General features: G+C 48.3%; 1 protein-coding gene across 1 annotated transcript; it reads right to left on the reverse strand.

Moving 5' to 3' along the window:
• Window positions 1–5,159: 5,159 nt before the first annotated feature.
• Window positions 5,160–14,163, reverse strand: LOC306946736 (uncharacterized protein C1orf53 homolog; the record flags this gene model as incomplete). The annotated part of the gene is made up of 5 exons (XM_079535839.1): window positions 5,160–5,246; window positions 6,536–6,637; window positions 7,117–7,432; window positions 13,441–13,622; window positions 14,077–14,163. The coding sequence occupies 5 exons, from the start codon at window positions 14,161–14,163 to the stop codon at window positions 5,175–5,177; spliced, it is 759 nt and encodes a 252-aa protein (XP_079391965.1). The 3' UTR covers window positions 5,160–5,174.
• Window positions 14,164–19,857: the final 5,694 nt, after the last annotated feature.

The raw sequence follows: 19,857 nt of genomic DNA on the forward strand, positions 1-19,857 counted from the left end.
CGGGTGGTGAGGGTGCCCCGGGCCGGGCTCTGTGGGAGCCGCTGCCCTTCGAGCTGGGTAGGATAGCCCGCAACGGAGCATCTAAAGCCCAAATCGAGGTCTTCATCCCCTATGAAGCCATTCGCATTAGCACTTGGCCTCCGAACGCAGCTCCTCGTTGCGGGGTGCAGCAGCGCTTTGGGAAGACATCAGATGGGCAACGTTCGAGCCGTTTCATTCAGTGCAGGATTTTTCCTTCCCTTAAGTACGTGCTCGGCCTTTGCAAAAGTCCCGAACAGTGAGATGGAGGGGGGGGGGGGGGGGGGGTTCGGCCGTGGGACTCTGCAGCCCGGGACAGCCCGCAGCCGCTCGGCCCGCCCTCCCCGGCCTGGCTTTGCCATCAGCTCCCCCCTCCCCCGACTCCCCCTCCCCCCCGCAGTCCCCCCTGCGCTCCGGGCGGGCTGCGGCACGCGATGCCGGCACCGCTCCGCTATAGAGCTCTCATTCTTCTCGGCCACAGGCTCCAAGCTAAAGCCTATTACAGCGTGAACGATCCTGCGCTCAGTTCGGGGAATTTAGGACAACATCTACATGCGAATTAATAATTAACCAGCAATAATTAGAAGAGAGGGGAGGGCACTGCGGCGGGGAGGGAGCAGGGGACAGAAGGAGTCTGATTCAGCCCCCCCCCCCCCCGGTGCGAGCCAGCGCCAGGAGCACGGCCGCGGGAGGGCACAAGGCTCGGTCCCGCTCGGGCACCTGAGCCCCGCTGGCGCTGCCCAGCACATCGCGTCCGGAGGATCCGAACGCAGAAACGGCGACAGCGAATGGCAGTGCTGCTGCCCGCGCCGGGCGCTGGGAGCCGGGTCTAGGTTCACAACCTATCGCTATTTTCTGCTCTGCCAGCTCGTTGCGGGGCACGGGGCTACTGCAGCTCCGCCTCGTCGCCCCGTGGAATCGGGCACACAAACAGAATTGGACTAAAGTCGACTCTCTCGTAGGTGATACCAAATGTAGCCAAGGTTGCTTTCTGCATTTAAATTGATTGCATTATACATATATATATATATATATATAATATCTTGGTACTGCTTCAAATTCCCCTCTGGCGCCCGTAATAACTTTTACCGTCACCGCCTCTCTCCAGCCCCGCACCCCCGGAGCAGAGCCGCTCGGGGTCAGCGCCGCGACACCCCGCACTGCTGCTCCTGGCCGGGCCGGCGCTGCTCGGGCACGTGTGGGGCTGCGCTACCAGCACAGAGCATCGGGCCGAAAAAAGCAAAACTCAGAGCGCCCGGTAATCCGAAAACGCGCACTGAGCCGCGTATTCATTTGCCGAAGGAGGTGATACTGAGATAACCGACCGCGATGAGCTTAGCGTGGCACTGCCAGGGACGCATCCCCGCGGCCAGGCAGCAGCGAGCAGGGCTGCGGATCGCGATGTGCGCGCAGCGGCTCTGCTCACCGCGGCGGAGCGCAGCCGGCAGCTCCTCGGCGGTTTGACGGTAACCCCCATCGAACGCGCACTCCGGGTGTAATTTAGCCGTCGGAAAGTACCGTGTTTAGCTGCTTTTGGGAAGGATGCTCCTAAAGGCTACGTTCACGGACAGGTAAGAGGAGCCTTTCGTAGGAAGGAAAAAAATAAGATGAGAAAGAAAAAGGAATACAGAACACAGCTCCGTATTTATTAAAAAGAACGGCTCGGGCTTCCCAGACTACTGCTTGTCCGGATTAAAACACCCGCACCGAACGCTGAGTGCGAAAGCACCTGGGGGAACCACCATTCTGGGCTGTTGGTTTAAAAAAAAAAACACAACACGACGGCAAAGGAACACCCGCAAATGGCATCGTGAGGTCTGAATCGCCGCACCGCTTACAGGGGTTCATGCAGGACCTTACCTTGCGACCTTAGGAGCTTCTGCCCAAACTGTGCCCTCCTTTATGAGCGGCGAGGGCTGGGGTCTGGGTGGGGAGAGGCTCGGTGCTCAGCCGCGAGATGGAGGTGGGTCCTTCTCCCTGGCGGAGGATCCCTACGTTAATTAAAATAAACAAGCTGCTGCGTGGAAGGATTGTTTCCCTCTCCCCCGCTCGCCTCTCTCCCCCTCGCTACATCGCTTCTGATTCGGAATTGACGCGAATTTCTCACCTCTGACCCCCGCAGCACACGCGTTTACCTGCCTTTTCTTTGCTGCCCGCTTCAAAATATTTACTTCGAAACAAAACAAACAAATATTAATAAAAAGAACGAATGAAAACCAAACCGGCTCCCTCCCAGCTTTGGCCGCTTTGCTGGGTTTTCCTGCTTAGCTGTCTCAGCTCCTCAGTAATCAGGTGAGGTGTTAATGGGAGCCGGTTGTAAATAAAACTAATAAAGCAAAGAGCATATTAGGAAATTAAAAAAAGGCGAGGGCTGAGAGGCTGCTAAAAATATTGCGGTGAGTGGAGCGGTTCCCCATAGTGTCGCTTGCTTCGTTCTGTGCTTAATTCACTGCTGAGCGGCGAACCCCGTGTTGTTGCCATCTCGCTGCATTATTTTTTTTCCCCGAATCGTGCCGAACCAGCCGCGGACTGCAGCAACCCTTCCCACTTCTACAAAAAGCGACTCGAGAATGGAATCGCTAAACAGCAAACTTCAGCCTGATCTGATGTGATATGATATACGTACTCGCGGAGCAAGCTCGCTTTGCCAAACCCGATGAAACTGTGAGTTGTCATGCAATACTACGCAGTCAAACCTGGGATAATTGAAAAAGTGAACCCAATTTAACCCATTAGAATAAAATCAGATGCCAAGTTGAATCGGAATCATTGCTTCTTAGGTGACAGGACCGATGACAATTGATCCACCGACTCAAAACAACAGAAAAATAGAGGCTCGAGGCTCGCGTTTGACACCCGGAGCCGCTCTCCGCGCGGTCTGATGCCCGCCCGGCCTTCCTCGGGGCTTCCTCTGAGCTCCTGTGACAGTCTCAGCTCCTCTCCCCTGAGCCGTGTGACCGCCAGGTCGATGTGGCCAGCTTGGTGATCTATTCATATAAAAAGAAATGGAAAAAAAAAAAAAAAAAAAAAAGAAGGAAGAAGAAGAAGGAAAGCCGGCAAGGGATGCTAACGATCTGCTCATGGAAAGGAACCGGGCAGAGGGCGGAGGCAGCGCTCCGCTCCCTGGAAGCAGCGAGCGGGGCCCCTCCGGGAGCCGCGCCCGGAGCCCGCTCCGCCCCGCGGGTAGCAGAGGGGTCCCGCGGAGCGACAGCGCGCCCGGAGAAACACTCGCGGAGGTGTCGGAAGGGGAGAGGGGGGCAGCGCTGCTAGCGGAAGGAGAGCGGAGAAAGCCCCGCAGGGCGTGCCCAGTGCGCAGGTGACCTAGGGTGCGCTGTGCCGGCTGCGGGGCCGGGCCGGTTTGATCCCTCGGGTGACGGTAAATCGCTCCTCAGCGGGAAGTTTAAGCCGGGGCGGCCCCAGGGATAGAGCAGCCCGGGCTGGCGGCGGGGCTGCTGTTGCGTGGCGGCTCGGTGCCCGGTCCCGCTCCCTATAGCGCCCGAGGCGTCGACCCTCTCCCTGCTGCAGGGGCACGGGCCGGGCTCCAGGAGAGCCACCTGCTGCCAGCGCCGTGCCCCTCACCGGAGGATCCCGCTGGCGACGGGAAGCGGGCCGAGGGTGCTGGCCCCGCGTTCGAGCACAGCCCCCAGTGCCCCCGGGAGTCCGGGCTCGCCTCGCCCGGCCTGCAGCCCCGTTGCTAACACGGCCGGGACAGACTTCAGCTCTAAAATGCACTTCTTTCCCGTCTGACGGACGTCAATATACAAACGAAATCCATTTGGATGTGTTCTGTTACCAGAAGGCTGCGCTGACGTTCAAATGATCTAAATCTTAGCATCTGGAAGCCTGTACGAGCATCTTTTTGGAATAGGCTTCGAGACATTTCGTTCAATCGGAGCCGAGGCTGGAGCAAAATAGGACACCGAGCAACAGACAATAGTTTCCAGCCCAAACGAAACCTCCCGATTCGTCTGAAAGTACGCGGATGAAAAACGCCTCTCCGCGTAGCGCGGCCCGTCGTGCCCCCCGGCCAGTTCCGTAGCCGCGAGGTCGGGGCAGAGGGCCGGGGCCGCTCGGGGCTGGGCTTCTCCGCGGCTCTTGGAGCGCCGCCGCCCATCAGCACCGCGGCGGGACGCGTCCCGGTGCCGCTCGGTCTGGGAGCTGATCTGAGGGAGATGCTGTGCCAGGCAGTAAGAGCAACAGCACAGATAGCAGTGGCTGCAGTACGAAATAGAGGGTCTGCCTTTTGCACGGAACAAAGGCGGGGGAGCGCCCGCTGAGGGTCTGTCCAACGCGCAGGAGGGCTCGGCACATCCCGGCTGCTCGTAGATTTGTGTAGCATACTTTACACTTCGTATTATGCTTGCAAACAGAACATTTTTGTCTTCCAAAGCCTTTTACAAACTTGGACACTGATCAGATAGACGTTCAATCAAATACGAAGAATGTAAATCATTCAAGAACACAGTCCAATCTGCTCAGCCAGTCCTCCTCCCACCCCATCTCAGGGTAGGCGCTCAGCTCAGCACGGGTGTGTGGGGAAACCCGGGGCTGCCCCGGGTCAGACCCAGCTGGAAGCGCCGCCTTGCCCGGTCTGCTGCTCCCCAGTACCCAGTAGGGACACGGCATCCTTGGAGAGCTGAGGGCTGGGCTCAGCCCTAGTAGCAAATCGCCCCTGGCGGCAGCTGTCCACGAAAGCACTGCCTTCATGCAGCACAGCACACAGTTCAGTATCGCTGTCCCTGACCCCTCCAAAAATCAACCCAAACTCCAGAGTGTACCCAAATTAGCAGTATTTCTTACATGTTGCACCGTACGCAATAGTGACGATAAATACACCCAAGGGATGTAAATTATTGCATACACCTGCTTTCCCGGCTTCTTTCCAAGTGAAATTCATGGTATGACCAGATACAATCCAACAAATGGATGAACCCATTACTTGTAGTGCAAAAGAAAGAGGAGAGGTGATCAATAACGCTGTGCCAAAACACACGCACACACCGTTCAGTTGGTGCTTTATTGCAACAAAAGCGCAGTCACCGTGTGCCGGCTGCAGGCACGGCGCATGGCAGTGAGCTGGTGGTGGCAGCCACGTGGAGCTACAAAGTGTGCTCAGGTCCTGCAGCCGTTCTCGCTGAGTGCAGAGGTGTTCATGGTCACACATAGAAAAAAGAGTTGAAGCGCTTCTTTTTTGACTGGTCTCTTACGTTAACTTGCTCATATGGGCACTGCAGAAGAAATAAAACAAGCCATTATTGCATTACTTAGTAATCAGTATGGAAAAGCCCGTCTCGGCTTATGGTTAACAGGAATTGTTAATGATATATAAATCATTTGATCTATTGTGCCCTCCAGACTAAAAGGAAAATAATGGCAAACCCAAGCAAATGGTCCTAATTAGCGTCCAAGAAACCACTTCCTAAATGTATCCTTCCAACTCATTCCAGTTTGACTGTCCAGAACAATCTTTTGTTCTTAAACTTCTTTATTTTGTATGTAACTGCAGAAATGCTGTGCATACTGGAGCTCCCAGAATAGCTCAGCTGAGAGCACAGCACGGCACAAGGAGCAGAGGGGAGAAAGCACGATCCTGGGCTCTCAGTACATCTGTAACCATGTCCTGATCAATTGAAACTCTTTGTCCCCAAAGCCCTGTGTCCTGACAGTTCCCTTATAGGAAGAGAGAGATCTCACCGAAGAAACAAGTCTTTGCCACTCGGGCAGCAACTTTGAAAAGGAAAAGCTAAAGCAGAGCCACAGTCAGCTCCGCATATTTGAACTGTGTATCACATGTGCTCACTCCCTTTCTCCACTGCTCTCAGAGAGATCTTTAGGTTAAATGCACCATGGCCAGCCCCGTGTATACTGCACCCTGAGTGCTACCCACATGAAAGTTCAGGCACAGCTGTAACCAGAGCCTGCCTGGGGGATGATTGTGGCCTTGGCCTTGTCTGTACTGGAAGCGACAGAACTGGCACTCCTTGGGTCTATGTATGTAAATCCACAGTTCTCATCAGATGGACCCTATTGCTTAATGACATTCACCCACTGTTCTACCAAATCCTGCACCTTATGTCACTTCTCCATCTTGCTACAAAACATAGCTTCTAAAGTTTGAAACAACATTCTGGAAAACCGAGCTATCTTTGAGACAAACCCCATCTCCCATCCCTGAAATGGGAATGCTTGTTGGACACAGGCTTTGTGATACGCTGCTTCTTTCCCTTGGCTGAGGGACTTGTGGAAGGGTACAGAACTTCCATAAACTAAGAGTCAGTGAAATAACTCCTGTGCAGGGCACTTCATGCTATTTCTAAGAGATAATGTCAATGGGAAATGCTCCAATAGTTTTATTCTCTGCCAATAACCTTCCCTAGACTTAACGTGTCTGAGATCCTCTCCAAGGCAGGGCAGAACACATAAGATGTGCTACCAACTCCTGCTGCCCCAGCACCAATAACGTACAAGTCACAGGGACGGCGCCCAGGCGGGGCTGGGGGACACGGCTTGTACTCACATGTCTACACGCAGAGCCACAGCATTTACCTCTCCGCAAGTGGGCGGCCTCGGTGAGCACCTGGTAGCCCGTGGCTGGGTCCACGTAGGTCTGCCGGCCCGCCTGGGGACAGACACACAGCTCAGCCCGGGCCGGATACAGGCAGCGCTTCCACTTCGGCTGCTTTCCCTTTCTGCACTACTTCCTCTTCCCTTTCCGAATTCCAGCCTCTCCCATTTTACTTGTAAACCATCTCACGCAGTTATCGGACAGTGTCTAACATCTTTCACCGCTTAAGATCTCCTCGATCTGCAGCCTCGCCCGCTCCGAGCCCCGGGCCCCGCGCCGCACGCTGCCGCATGCAGAGCCCCCCGGGCCGGCCGTCGCCGGCCGCCACCGGCCGGGCCGCACTCGGGAGGCCCCGGAACGGCGCGGGGCGGACGCGGAGCCCCCACGGCGTCTGCGCGGCGCTGCCGAGAGGGGCGGCTCCTCCCTGGGGCAGCGCTCTTCTTGGGCCCGGCGTTCCGCGCGGCCTCCTTCGGCCCCAGCGCCGCCCGCCCGGAGCCTCCGGCGGAGGGTCCCGGCGCACGCCCCGCTCTCACCGCAGCCGCCTCCCGGTGCAGCTCCACGATGCGCCACTCCAGCGCCGTCAGCTGCGGGGCCGGGGGACGCCCCGGAGGCGGCGGGCGGGCGGCGGCGGCCGCGGCGCTGCGAGCGGCTCCCGTGGCGGCTCCCGCGCCGGGCCGGGCGCTCAGGGACGGCCGCCGTGCGCTTCCGGGCAGGGGGAGGGCGGGCGGGAGGCGAGTGGGGGCCGGTCCCGAGTCCCGGCTGTGCCCGGCGGGTGGCGGCTGCGAGAGGTGTGGAGGAGTTCGTCGGGCACGGCACGGGCAAGGCTGGTGGCAGTGTGTCCTTCTGCCCCTGTGTTTGGGTAACGTGTACAGATGGACGGTCACATCGTTCCCGTTCCGTGTTTCAGCACGGTCTCAGGTTGCACGTGGTGTTTGAGATCTGTGACGCACTCTCGCCTTTCACACCTCTCCTCGTGCTTTCAGCCCAGTCACCACCAAGCGCTTGCGGTTTCCCATATTCCTGTGCTGGGCTACTTAGCTCTGGCCCCGAGGCCCTGGTTTCACCGAGCTCCTTCCCTCTGGCCACTGTCTCCGAGGAGCAGACCGCAAACCGGCAGCGCAGGAGCCCGGTGCCTCTCCCCGCCTTGTGCCTTTTGCTGGGCCTTCTCCAGTCTCGCGTGCTGTGTCCCATCTCTCCAGCCCCGAGGTCCCAGCTCCCCTCTCGCTTCCTTACCCATTTCCTTTCCAGGCAGCACTCGCCTTTTTACACCCTTTTTTGGCCTTTCCAGACATGATAATTCTGGTGGGACCCCAACACAAACTGTTCAAAAGAAAAACTGGATGTGAAGTCATGTATTCCCCTGAATGTGGGCAGTCCAACTGAAATACCAGCCATCAAAGAGTTTGGCTGCACTTACCCAGCTGGCACAGCAGGATATAAGGATACATGGAAGCAGGGTTTGTTACCGTTTATGACTTGGCCAGTTCCAGGAATGTTTTCCCCTTGTGTGTGGCACAAGGCATACGCCTGAAGTATGTTGCTTCCAGTGTGTTGTCTCCTTGCCAAACATGCTGCTGCAGAGCAGGGGACACGAGTGCTGCCTGAAGTCACTGCAACACTAATGCGATTCTCAGGAGCTCAGGGCAAGAGAGATGTAGGCTAGTTTTAAAGACAGTGCATTACTAGCTCCACCTTTGTGTCTATGAAAAAAGTTATTTCTCTGCAGCAGTAAATAATTCTAAGTAATTATTTTTAGGATGGAGTAACTGCGTTAAATCAAAATTTAATTTTATTTTTAAGTGCATGTAATGTTCTGTGGTACTTTCCACGATCCAGAAGTGTACACAAACATAATGCCCAATCTGGGAGCTTGTTTTTTTTCCTAGGTCTGCCTTACATTCCATACAATAACTCCCTTATCACTCAAGAAAAACAATCCAGGAAGCCAGCAGCCGAACAACTCCATAATCTTAGTGCAGTAGAAGCTTAAATCTTCATGTATGACTGAATGTGCCACCTCTGTGTTTATGTGCCCATGGCCTCACCAAGCTCAGTCCCACGTACCATGTCAGAAAAAGAGATTTCATTTACTGACCTCACAGCTCTGCAGCAGCCTTTGGGCGTCCAGCATAACTGCTTCTTGATAGCTGTGGAAATGGGAGCTTCCCACTAACTGGGAATCTAAATCTAAGCTCTTCATATCCTATTATTTGAATTACCCCCCCAAAAAATAATAGTGGTATTCAGGATAGATATTTCAGTTGGGTTTGAATGATGACTGAGGAGCAACCATGGACAAGGAGCGCAGGATGACAGCTGCTTACTATGTTCTTACAGACTTCGTTGGTGGACAATGCAGTTTAGCACTTCTGACCATAAAAACCAATACTAATTTAACGAAATCTGTATTTACTAAAATGTCAGGAATGGAAGATGTGTTGTTTCTCAGCTTAGCAGTGCATTTCACAGCTGGCTGAGCTGTACATTTCAGTTAACCAATGCAATGAAACAGGGCATGTTTTGCAGATGTTGGTTCCAGTTCTTTAATCCTAGTCTCATGAAACTTCAGCAGCAGCTGACAATATCTCATTTTTCAAGGAAAAAAAAAAAAAGACAACACATTTGAAATGAGCAATCAGTGCTATTTATTTATTCAAGACTGCCCTACATTCTGAGTGGGTAAGAAGGGACTGGTGAGCAAGGCCTTTGTCGTCCATTTGGCTTGAAATGTCTGCAACTGGCAGACACTGTTCTGCTCTCACAGAACTGCCAATGAGTGCTACTGAGATACAGAGCTTCAGATGGGCAATGCTGGCTGCTCGCTCTCAACACGTGGAAGGTCCTACCAGCAGATCTGGGGCTGGCTGGGAAATCCTGCATTGTTGGGGCTTCTGCAGTGAGGGTCTTGAAGTCAGCTTCGATGACTGAATTCAAGGTGAAGCGTCACAACCAGAATCTGAAATGTGTATTTCGGTGGGAAGGAGTTGCCAAAGTTCGTTCTCAGCTGGTGGTACCTCCTGCTGGCTTTGTGTGTCTGAGCACGGTGATGGATTGTGCAGTGAGATGAGGGCAATTCTAGTGGTCATATTTGCTATTGAGCATCTGGAGACTGTCAGGCTATAAACTCCCCATCGCAGTGTAATGGTTCCTTTGAGATAATGGGAAGTTTTGAGGAGACAATGGGGAATTACATCCTCAAAGCTTTGGTGTACACAGAGATGTTGAGCTTATGTAGACGCATTGCAGAACGCACTGTCTTGACAGCACGTTTTGGGGGGACTGGAAATGAGCGTCACCTGTCAAGAATAATGTCCTCTGCATGGTTTCTTTTGTGGCATTTCAATGGAAATGTGTCTTTGTTTGCCACTTAGGCCCTTTGGACTCAGCACAGACAACCTGGACTTTGTATGTGTTTGTTTATGGGCTTCTCTTACATGTGACTTGCAAGCCACAGCACTAAGCATTTTTACCTCCTGTTCATTGTTTTCCCCTCAGTTGGCAGCCCTCCCAGCCCTGCAGTCCCCCAGTGGAGCCATGGTGACATCTTTTACATCACTCGGCCTTCTTCCTGGGGCTGCTGGGGGTTTTAGCCCTGAGTAATAGGAGTGCTCCCCACAGCTCTGCAATTTGCTCGGTGGAGTCTGTTCTCTTCTAGTGGCTGGCACTGACTTCTTTCTATATTTTTTCATGTGTTCTGTGGAAGACAGATCAGTATTTTCAAATCACAGTTACAGACAGAAAACCATCTGTGACAGTCATTTGGAGAATACACAACATATAGAGCTTATTGAGCATCTTTTAATAGACTCCGAGTTTTGTTATGAACTAACCTTTCTTTGAAAAGAATAAGAAAGTTTGGCTAAGTTTTTTAGTGAACCTTCTCACCATATCAGCTCTCTGTGCTAGACAATACAGGGGAGCATCGTGGGGGGCTGCGAAGCTGTCAGTGCAGCACTGAGTTCTCCCACTGCTGGTTTTGCAGGCAGCAGTCAAGAAAAGGAAAGAGCGTGAAGGGAGATGCCGCTCAGTACATGCTCACTCACTGCTGCTCTTTTTTGCTCTCCTGATTTTTCCTTGTGTTATGTAAGCTTGTTGCCCATGTCACTTGAATTCATGCACATTTATGGTGCTTAGTTGCTAATAGGAAAATACAATTTTAGATCAAAGAGTAGCTAATGAATAAGAAGCACTTATTCAACAGTTGCTGATTGCAGTAATTTGTTATGTATGCGTGTGCAGTCAACAACAGACAAAATCATAGTATCAATACTAATTGAAATGCTGTATACAGTAGCATCCAGTGTGACTTGCTTCAGCCTTTGCTTTCTCCTGTGATTCATTGCTTTTTCTCTAGAACATATGGAGAGAGTTCATTGCAACCCATTTCTTTGCAAGGAGTCAGCAGTTTTGTTTGTATAAGGAACAAAGGAATGTAGAGGGCTCCACTTTGGAGGAGGGACTCTTTCATCTGCAAGTTGGATGAAGATTCTATTTCCTAGCTGAAAAAAAAGTCATCATCTTTTAAGACTATTTCTTTAAATATAGTAAACGAAAAAAAAATAATTTGGGGGTACTTATGGAAGACTTACAGATACCACATAATTTTAATTTAGTTTAGTTAGTTAGTTAGTTAGTTAGTTAGGAAGGAAGGAAGGGAGGGAGGGAGGGAGGGGGGAGGAAGAGATGCAGTACTTCATAGGTATCTAGGACAATTTCTAGGACTAAAATATGCAAAAAAAAAAAAAAAAAAAAGCAACCTAGTAAAAACCTAATTCAGTCTACTTCAAACTAGTGTCAAATTTCTTATTTTCCTAAACCACAGCCTAAAGTAACATAAATCTGTTTTCTTCTAATATGCAGACAAATAAAATGATACAATTGTGCTTATCAGATAGGGTAATTCTGACAGCACTGACTTCTGCCAGGCTGGGAATATCATTTAGTGGTACATACATCAGAGATATAATCCATGTAACCTGGTATCTGTTGGCTGAAGCCACCCTCTTGGAGCCTATGAGAGTGTACATTTGTCTGTTGAGCCCTTTAAGCTCTGCAGAAGCAGGCAGGACTGTTCTATCACACCTAAAATCTCTTGCTTCTCAGCTGCTGCCTCCAGCAGTAGGTTGAGGTGTGGTAGCAGTTTGTTCACACTTGAGCACTTCTGAGATCTTCCTGCTGATTATGTGGAGTTAGGTCTTTTCTAATGGGTTTCCACCTTATAAGATTGTCTTCCCCTTAATGCTTCTTGGTTACCTTTCTTGAAACCCTCAATCTCTGCTGGAATTGGGAAGGAAAAAGGTTGGAAGAAGCATGAAACAAGTCAGCTCTTTCATGTGAGCTGCTGCTGCTGCCTGCAGATGGCACAAGCCCGTGCAGTACCCAACCGAGCAGCACCTCTTGCTGCTCCTTCCCAGTGTGGGGCAGCTGCTCCTGGACCTGCCAGGGTGCTGTGCTCCTACATAACCCTTCCAATAATCTCTGTGCTTTCTTATCTTGAGGAGTTTCTTATCTTGAGAGCGGTTGCATTTCATTTTTTTCAAGCATTCACTGATAATATGGTGATTGAATCGATTTTTACATAGCATTCTTCAGAAGGGGATATCACTCTTGAAGCCTAAGGAATTATGAAATATAACTGTGGAGCCTTTCCCATACTTCTCTTTGCTCAGCCTGTGCCAAGCAGCAGCCCAGTGCTTTCATAGTCTGCTATGGAGCAGCTTCCTTTCAGCCCTCATTTGTTATAGCTTGGCAAGAGCTGGAAGCAATCCTCTTCATAGGATTTAAATAGTTAGTGTAAACATTAACAGACTAAGATATTTATTGCTTACACCTGGCAATAGTATATTAAGGAAAGTAGATTTTTTTTTTTCCCCAACACTTAGAGCCATTTAGTAACTAAAATCCCCGTTAGCTTGGCTAATCCAGTGCCTTGTCTTCCTAACCTCTGCAGCCCCTGCTCCAGACCTGGTCTCCAGAGAGCTTTTCTCCCCTTCCTTGTTGCTGATGGGATGATAAGCCACCTGCCTGCCTGGATCAGTGAAATTCACTTAGTTCTCACTCAGAGGGATCAATATGTGCTAGTGGTGTATGGATTTCATGTGAAAACTGCCAGCTTGATACAGAAATATTTTTTTCCTTGGGGTAGTGCTCCAGGGTAGTATGCATCATGAGCTCTCTTGCTGGCTGTGTATATGGAAAAAAAAAAACAACAGCAGCCAACAATATTTTTGTATAGCAATAGTACTGTGTAACATAGGAAAGAAGAGTCTGTAATAGCAAGGTGAATGTTGTTATTTTCTTAAGGAGCACAGAGTGCATCTCTTACCTTTTTCTTGCCTTCCTAACTGCCTGTGCTTGCCTGTAACTGTTTAAAGACCTCATACCCTAGGGAAAGGTGTGAGATTTGATTTAAATGGATACCAAGGAACAATATTTTGTTTGTAACTATCTGTGACCTTCCTGCTTTTTTCTCTGTCATTAGAAAAACAGAATAGAATTAGTTAAGTAGGAGTAAATGACTATTATCATAATATGTGGCAGATTAAGTGTCCTACAGAAATGTCTTCCTACGTGCCTTAGAACTGCAGCGCTGGTTAGGGCAGTGCAAAATCACAAGAACACCAAAAGCACAGCAAAATAAGGAAGGCTGAAGACTTAGTCTCAGTTCAGTTAATATTGCACAAGTGATTGTAAAAAAAAAACAACATCTGAGTGGTATTTTCAGAGGTGAAATGCCTTTAGTTAGGAAAGTGCACTGTTGTGCTTGGGTTTTGACGGGAGAAAAAGGCTGATGGTATCAAGTGGGTGAATAGGAGAAATGGTATATCCTTCTTGTTTTGTCTGGGCTTTGTACATACCAGTGATACAACTGGAAAGGAATAACCTTCCTAAGCAAGCATTTTCCAGGCAAAGGGAACCTCTGGGGCATGAAGGTACTTGGAACAATGCAATCAAATCCCATTTGTGCCAAGGGTTTGGATGGCGTCAGTTGCTGGGCTTTCTGAACAGGTGCTTGAAAAATGTGACAGTCTTCAGGAATCTGAAGGATACAAACAGCGAACTTATTCTAAAAGGTTAAAAATAAGTGGGGAAAATAGCCAAAACCCACTCTTCTCGGTATGAAAAAGTGTTGATACTTTCTAGATTTTTTTCCAGAAACTGAGCTGTGCGCTCTGTTTTTACTCCCTAGATATGATAAGTAAAAAATGTCCTAGCTAATATGAATCCAAGCAGGACTTCATGGTCAGGAGAAATGACATTTCAAAGCGCTGTGGAAACTGTGTTCCAGCCTGTTGCTCTTGAGTGCAGGATCACTTGCTCCATGTTGGGCTACCTGCACTGTAGGTTCCCACATCTGAGCTGCCAGCTTGGCTTAGAATCAAGTTCTTGTAGTCTTCAACTACAGTTAATCTCTGTGAAACATCTGTCTTGCAATTTATGCTTTTAAAGTGATTATTTTCTGCATGGACTGTGGCCACTTCTGGCCCACTTACCTGTGGCTCTGGGATCTGCAGTTCAGGGGGTGCAGTTCCACCTTCCTCGTCCCTCCTGTTGTGCACAAAGTACACTGACAGCTTCATTTATGTGCATGGGATGTTTCACAATATACCACTTTGCTTCTGTAATTATAGTTTAACATTAAAAAGAATGCACTTTGCTCCCCACGCTTCTAGGGAGCTGTTCTGTGGCTGTGTTTCAGCCAGGCACTTCAGCCTTAGAATGAAAATATAATTATCTCAAAATAAGCAGCATTTCCTTAGCAGATGACATTTTGTGCATATGAGGTTGCTTGGTTTTCTGATGTTCACTGACCTGTGTAATTGCTTTCTTTTGTTGTTTGTTTGTTAGTAGCATGGCAGTGGCAATACACTTGGAACACAGGTACAGCGGAGGGGAGGTGGATGGGCTGCCACAGGACTGGTGTCCTGTCACTGGAAGGGTTGGGAAGGGGCATAGCAACATGTGTGATAGGCTGGTAGCATTCAGCAAGGAGGAAGGGGAAGATTCATAATAGAAGAAGTGATGTTACCCAGTTGAAGTGAACTTATTAGGAGTGATTTTAAAATTCCATGACGAACACACAGCTGCTGAAGCCAAGTGTAGGATTTCTTGCTGTGTACGGGAGTCTTCCATGCTACGTTGGAACTGCTTGAGATGATAGGCTGGGTTCTGTGTGTGTGTGTAGGGGCTCCCATAGGCTCTAGTGTTGGGACTGATGCAAGATGGAGGAGTGCACAGACTTAAAAGTTCACTCGTCTGTTGGAAATCAAAGTCTAGCCTCTGGACTGTATGGCTGGGATTTCAGAATGGTTTGACTATCAGATAGGATGAAGAAAAACAATGAATCAACACTAATATGCTGTGGTTTTACATGCATCTGCTGGGTTTGGTCCTAAATTTTTATGATGTAGGATCAGAATTAAGAAGAGTTTGTGCTTTAAATCTGAGTTTGTATACTCTGTCAATTTGTATCACAAAGACTGTGTTATTCAGACACAAGTTTTCACATTTAATATCATGTTACATATGTCCCTTGATGAACAAAGGACTGTAATGTAATTGGGTTCAACCATCACGTTAAACCCTCAAGAGAACAGAGTTCAAGCTGTTAATAAATTGCTCCCGAATTCCAGCATAAAATTGAAGGTTGGCAATTCCATCTGTTGTTTTAATAGAGATAGAGAATGATTACTTAAATATTTTAGCAAAGCTCAGCTGAGTAATGACCAAAGAGATGCGATGGGACATAATTATCTACAAAACTCAGCGCTACTGACTCACTGTGATGGCATGATAAGACAAAAAAAACAGGGAATGATTCAAAAAACTTGGCTTTCTTTTTCCTGTCTACTTCCAGTCTTCCCCAGAAATCCTTCATTCTGGAGAAACCTACACACTGGCTGGAGACTCTGTATCATGTAAGGAGGTGTTATTGCTAAGACATGGCAAGGCCCAGCTGTGAGCTGGGCACCTCCCATCTCAAATATCTTGCTCTGAAGATGGTTATTTCAGAGCTTCCCCAGGCGTAGTGATGAGTGTACTGGGAGTAGCAATGGGATGAAGAAGATGGTAACTGCTGCCTGGCTGTGCTTAAGGTGGGTGGTAGGAGGAGGGAGGAATAATTCGATAAGCAAGCAGAACTTGTACAGTAGGAGAAGTTTTTAATCAATAATACTTTCTTGTGATGTAGGTATTTCTCTTAGTCTTTCTTGGTTATTTTTTTTTTGGTTCTTATTGAGGATTAACTTGCACTCATCTTAGTTTTTATAGGCACGCAGTACAGAAACTACAACTGCTGTGCTTGAAGCTGTAGTGTGGGTGAAGGCTGAGGGAGGATGGCGATGCTCTTTTTCACATGATTTTCCTTTTGCTGTGGGAAGTGCTGAGCACTGACCGTGATTCCCCTTCTGCCTTTCCTTCTGGTGGCAGTGCCAGTGGCTCGGCTACCCTGGAAGAATGCTGGCTGTGATGACCACGAGCCATTTGCCTTTTGCTACAGCTGCAGAGCCTCTGCTTGCTGCTGGGCTAAAGCTCAAGCAGGCAGCAGAGGATACCGCCCATCCAGGCGCATGCTGCCTGCATTACAAAGTACAAGCCTGCTTCCTAGGTGAGAGGATGGCAGGATTTCTTTCAATTAAAATTAAATTTGTTCTTCTATGCCAGGATGTACAACATTTTTGCATAACAGAAGGCTTCTTTGTTGAAGTGTATTCAAAGATTTTACAGTGTGAGGTTTAAAAATACATCGTATTGAATTTTCTAAAACCTCCACATTTTTGTAACTGGGTCATCTATCCATTAATTCATACCCTTTATTGTAGAGATATTAGTATAGATTTTTTTTTCATAGCATTAATCTGCTGTAATGGGAATTTTTTTGCTTCTAAAATAAAAGCCCATTAAGCATTTTTCAGTTCATGCAGAAATACAATAACGTGATAGCCTGATTAAAAGTTATTAAATCTGCTAATGGTGCACAGTGGCTAGGGGAGGACTGCTAGATAAACAAGGGAGAATTTCTCTATCAAATAACAATTAATTTATCCCCCCCTGAATCTATCCTTAAGCAGACATCCCACTTCCTTGGCAGCATTTTTAGGAACAGATTAATGAAATGCGGGGAATGATTTACATATGAAAGTTGCACATGTAATTTTTTTATATTTTGTAGTCATAGCAGACATAGGTGACAACCCAACTGCCTTTGAGTTTTTGCCAAAACGTAAATGTATCCTGTTGCATTTGGTAAGTTAATGTGTGTCCAGAGGGAATGAGCAAGGATGGCAGAGAAATTCAGCTCTGTATACAACTTGAACTGTTGGTTTCTGTGTCCCTTTTTTCTCCCTCCAGTGTTCCTGGGGCTGCAGATACACTGAGGCTGCACCACTGCCGCAGGAGCAGACCAAAAAATGAAAGTGCATTTTTTGACATGTCTTCTGCCATTGAGAGTGTTCCTATTCTGGTGGGGTTATAGCCAACGTCCCTTAAAGCATGCCAAGCCGCTCTCAGCCTTGGGTGCATCACTGCTGGACAGGAGATGGCATGGAGCAGCAGGGCTGTGGTGGCCCAGGCTGGCAGAGGGACATCCTGACTGAGGGCTGCACACCTGCAGCACCCAGTGCATGGGGGGGAAGTGCTGCAGATTTGAGCTGCATGGGAGAAGCAGTCTCAGCTCGGGAGCTGAGTGGTGTCAAGACAACTTCTGATTACAACCTAGCTTTTCCTCTGCAGAGAGCCTTGCTGCTGTGGGAGGAAGCTGGGCTGGTATTTTGTCACCCATGTGTGGTGCCATCCCTGTGATAGAGATGGTGAATCTTCTCACATCACTTTAGGCTTCCTACAGAGAGCAGTCTGCGTGTCTGTACGCATTGCCATACCTTGCTGGGGTCCCTTGCTGGTGCACATCGTGTGGCTACACTGCTGATCTCTACAGCAAATTGGATGTGCTTCAGTGGAGTTGCTCCAATTTATGCCTGAACAGAATTAGGCCTTCTACATGGGTTGGATTCAAATTATTGCTTGTCATGGCCACTGTGCAAAGTCATCTGATGTTAATTCGTTGGGATACTGGGGATTGTCTGTGCTCTCAGCTTGTCTTTTACTATCAAAGAAATATCCCAAACTGAAACGTATCTGCTCTTGCGCAGCAGTTCCGGCCTCTTCCTGCAGCTCAGAGAAAGGGAGAATCTCTTGTAGCAAACAGTGAGCAGAAAAGAGGCTGCAAAGAGGATGTGAGTTGTAGAATGTTTAAAACTTATTCTGAGCAAAAGAAATAGCTTGTCAGTGCTTCTTGAAGATCATACGTACAACCATTTCGTGGGAGTTGCTGGGCTTAGGCAGCTGGAAAGCACTGTTTGCAGATATGTTTTCTATTGGCCAATTACTCTGCCTGTAAATGTCTTTTCATACCTTGTTTGCTGCAGCGTTACTTCTTACACTATGTTAGGGACCCTTTTGCTCTGTTTTTTCTTGGTCACCTGTGGGTGAAAATCTTAGAGAAAATGGTAACACAAGACTGTAACTTGGCTTGCAGGTCTAGAAGGGCTCTCCTCAGAAAGCAAGATGAAACTTGGAATAGGGCTCACAAGTTCAACTTGATCCTGTCTATGACTCCTGTCACTTACTAAGGGAAATAAATGTGACTTATGAGTGACTGTATGTAACTGTTAAGTCATAGCCTGAACCACTGATTGAGCACCTGGGGAAAGGAACCATCCACCCTGGGAGCACAGGTGAAGGCAGTTCAGCTGTGTGACTGCAAGGGGTGGAGCCTGGCTGCACCTCTCTTAGAGCTCATTTAAGGGCTGACTGGTAGTAGGGAAGGGTCTCTTGCTGGAGATCTCCTCTTTGTAGGGTTTTCAACTGTGAGTCTAGGTATCCGGAGATGGGCAAGTTGTGCTTTTGTCTTTCCCTTGTAGTATCTTCCTGTTGTGTTGTCCCCTTGTTATTACTCTTTCTGTATTATCATTCCATTGTACTGATCTTTCTGATTGTTGCAGTGATGCTTCAAATAGTTTTTCTGAAGAGAGAAATCATTTTGATGCTTTTTCTTTGTTATCAGATGGTGTAATACTGGAAGGTTAGATACACATTATCAGTTACAAACTCCTGCTTTTAAAAGTTAATGAAAATTTTGAGGAAATTCTCCATATGAGCATTTTCAGACCTTCCCTCCGTCTGTGTTATCATTTACATGCTCCTGGCATGATTTAAAGGACTGTTGTTCGAATTCCCTAAGAGCAGGAAAACTTCTAAATGGCTAAAGACATGTCAAAAGTACACTTTTTCATACATAATGGAATAATTTTCTAAGACATGTATGTAGTGTAAAAATGTACTTACCAGGATATGTTGGTAAACAATAGTAATAATGTGAGATTATTATATTCTCTGTAAGAATTATTGTTTTTCTGATCCAACTATCTTAATAGTTTCTCCCCATTAGAGGAGGAAGTGGAGGCTTCCAGTGGCTTCATTGTGCCCTTTTTCTCTTTGTTTCAGCCCTCAAGTCTTGGGGCTTGAGCAGGTTTGTAAGCTATGCTGCTGTTTTAACAGTGGTGAGTGATGAACTTCACTCACAGACTTCAGTAGGTGATCTCCTTTAAAATGTTTGTAAAATTCAACAGGTGCCAGGAGTTGAAGCTTTATGAAGGCTGGTCAGTTTTTGTGAAGAGCTTTCAGGTTCTTCAGCATGGCACGCTGTAAAGATGCCTAGCATTCAGCAAGCAGGTCACAAAATCCAGTGTTGTAATTGAGTAATGACTCTAAAAATTCCAATGTTACCTTTGTCATTAATGTGGTGTAGAGAAAATACCTATGGTATTATTTGTGGGATGAACTCTTTGTCTACTGAATCTGAGACCTCTATTGAAGGTGCTTTTTCTGGTAGCTTCTGTATGCTTACAGGAAGCACTAGTGGATAGGAGCACGTATTTTGGGGGTTGATGCTTATTGACAGCCTGTTCCGGTCATCATCCCATTGACTCTTGCTAGCCGTTCTGTCATTGATCTCTGGGGTTTTGTGGAGCAGTTAGTCATTCTGAATTAGCTAGCTCTGGCTTGCTTCAGGCTGAGGTAATGATACTCAAGTTTTCTGAGTCCAGTCTAATGTGCTTGTAGGCTGTCTTTGCCACTGGTGGAAAGAGTGAATCAAGAAGCTGACCTCCTTCTCTCTTTACTCTTTTTTTTCTTTCTGTGGGCCTTTATGAATGTTGATTTTCTTCAATAAATGCAGGGGAGAGCCTGCAGTGAGCTTGAGTGCTATAGTAACTACT

The sequence above is a fragment of the Tetrao urogallus genome (genome assembly GCF_951394365.1).
Source record: "Tetrao urogallus genome assembly, chromosome: 5".
NCBI lineage: Eukaryota > Metazoa > Chordata > Aves > Galliformes > Phasianidae > Tetrao > Tetrao urogallus.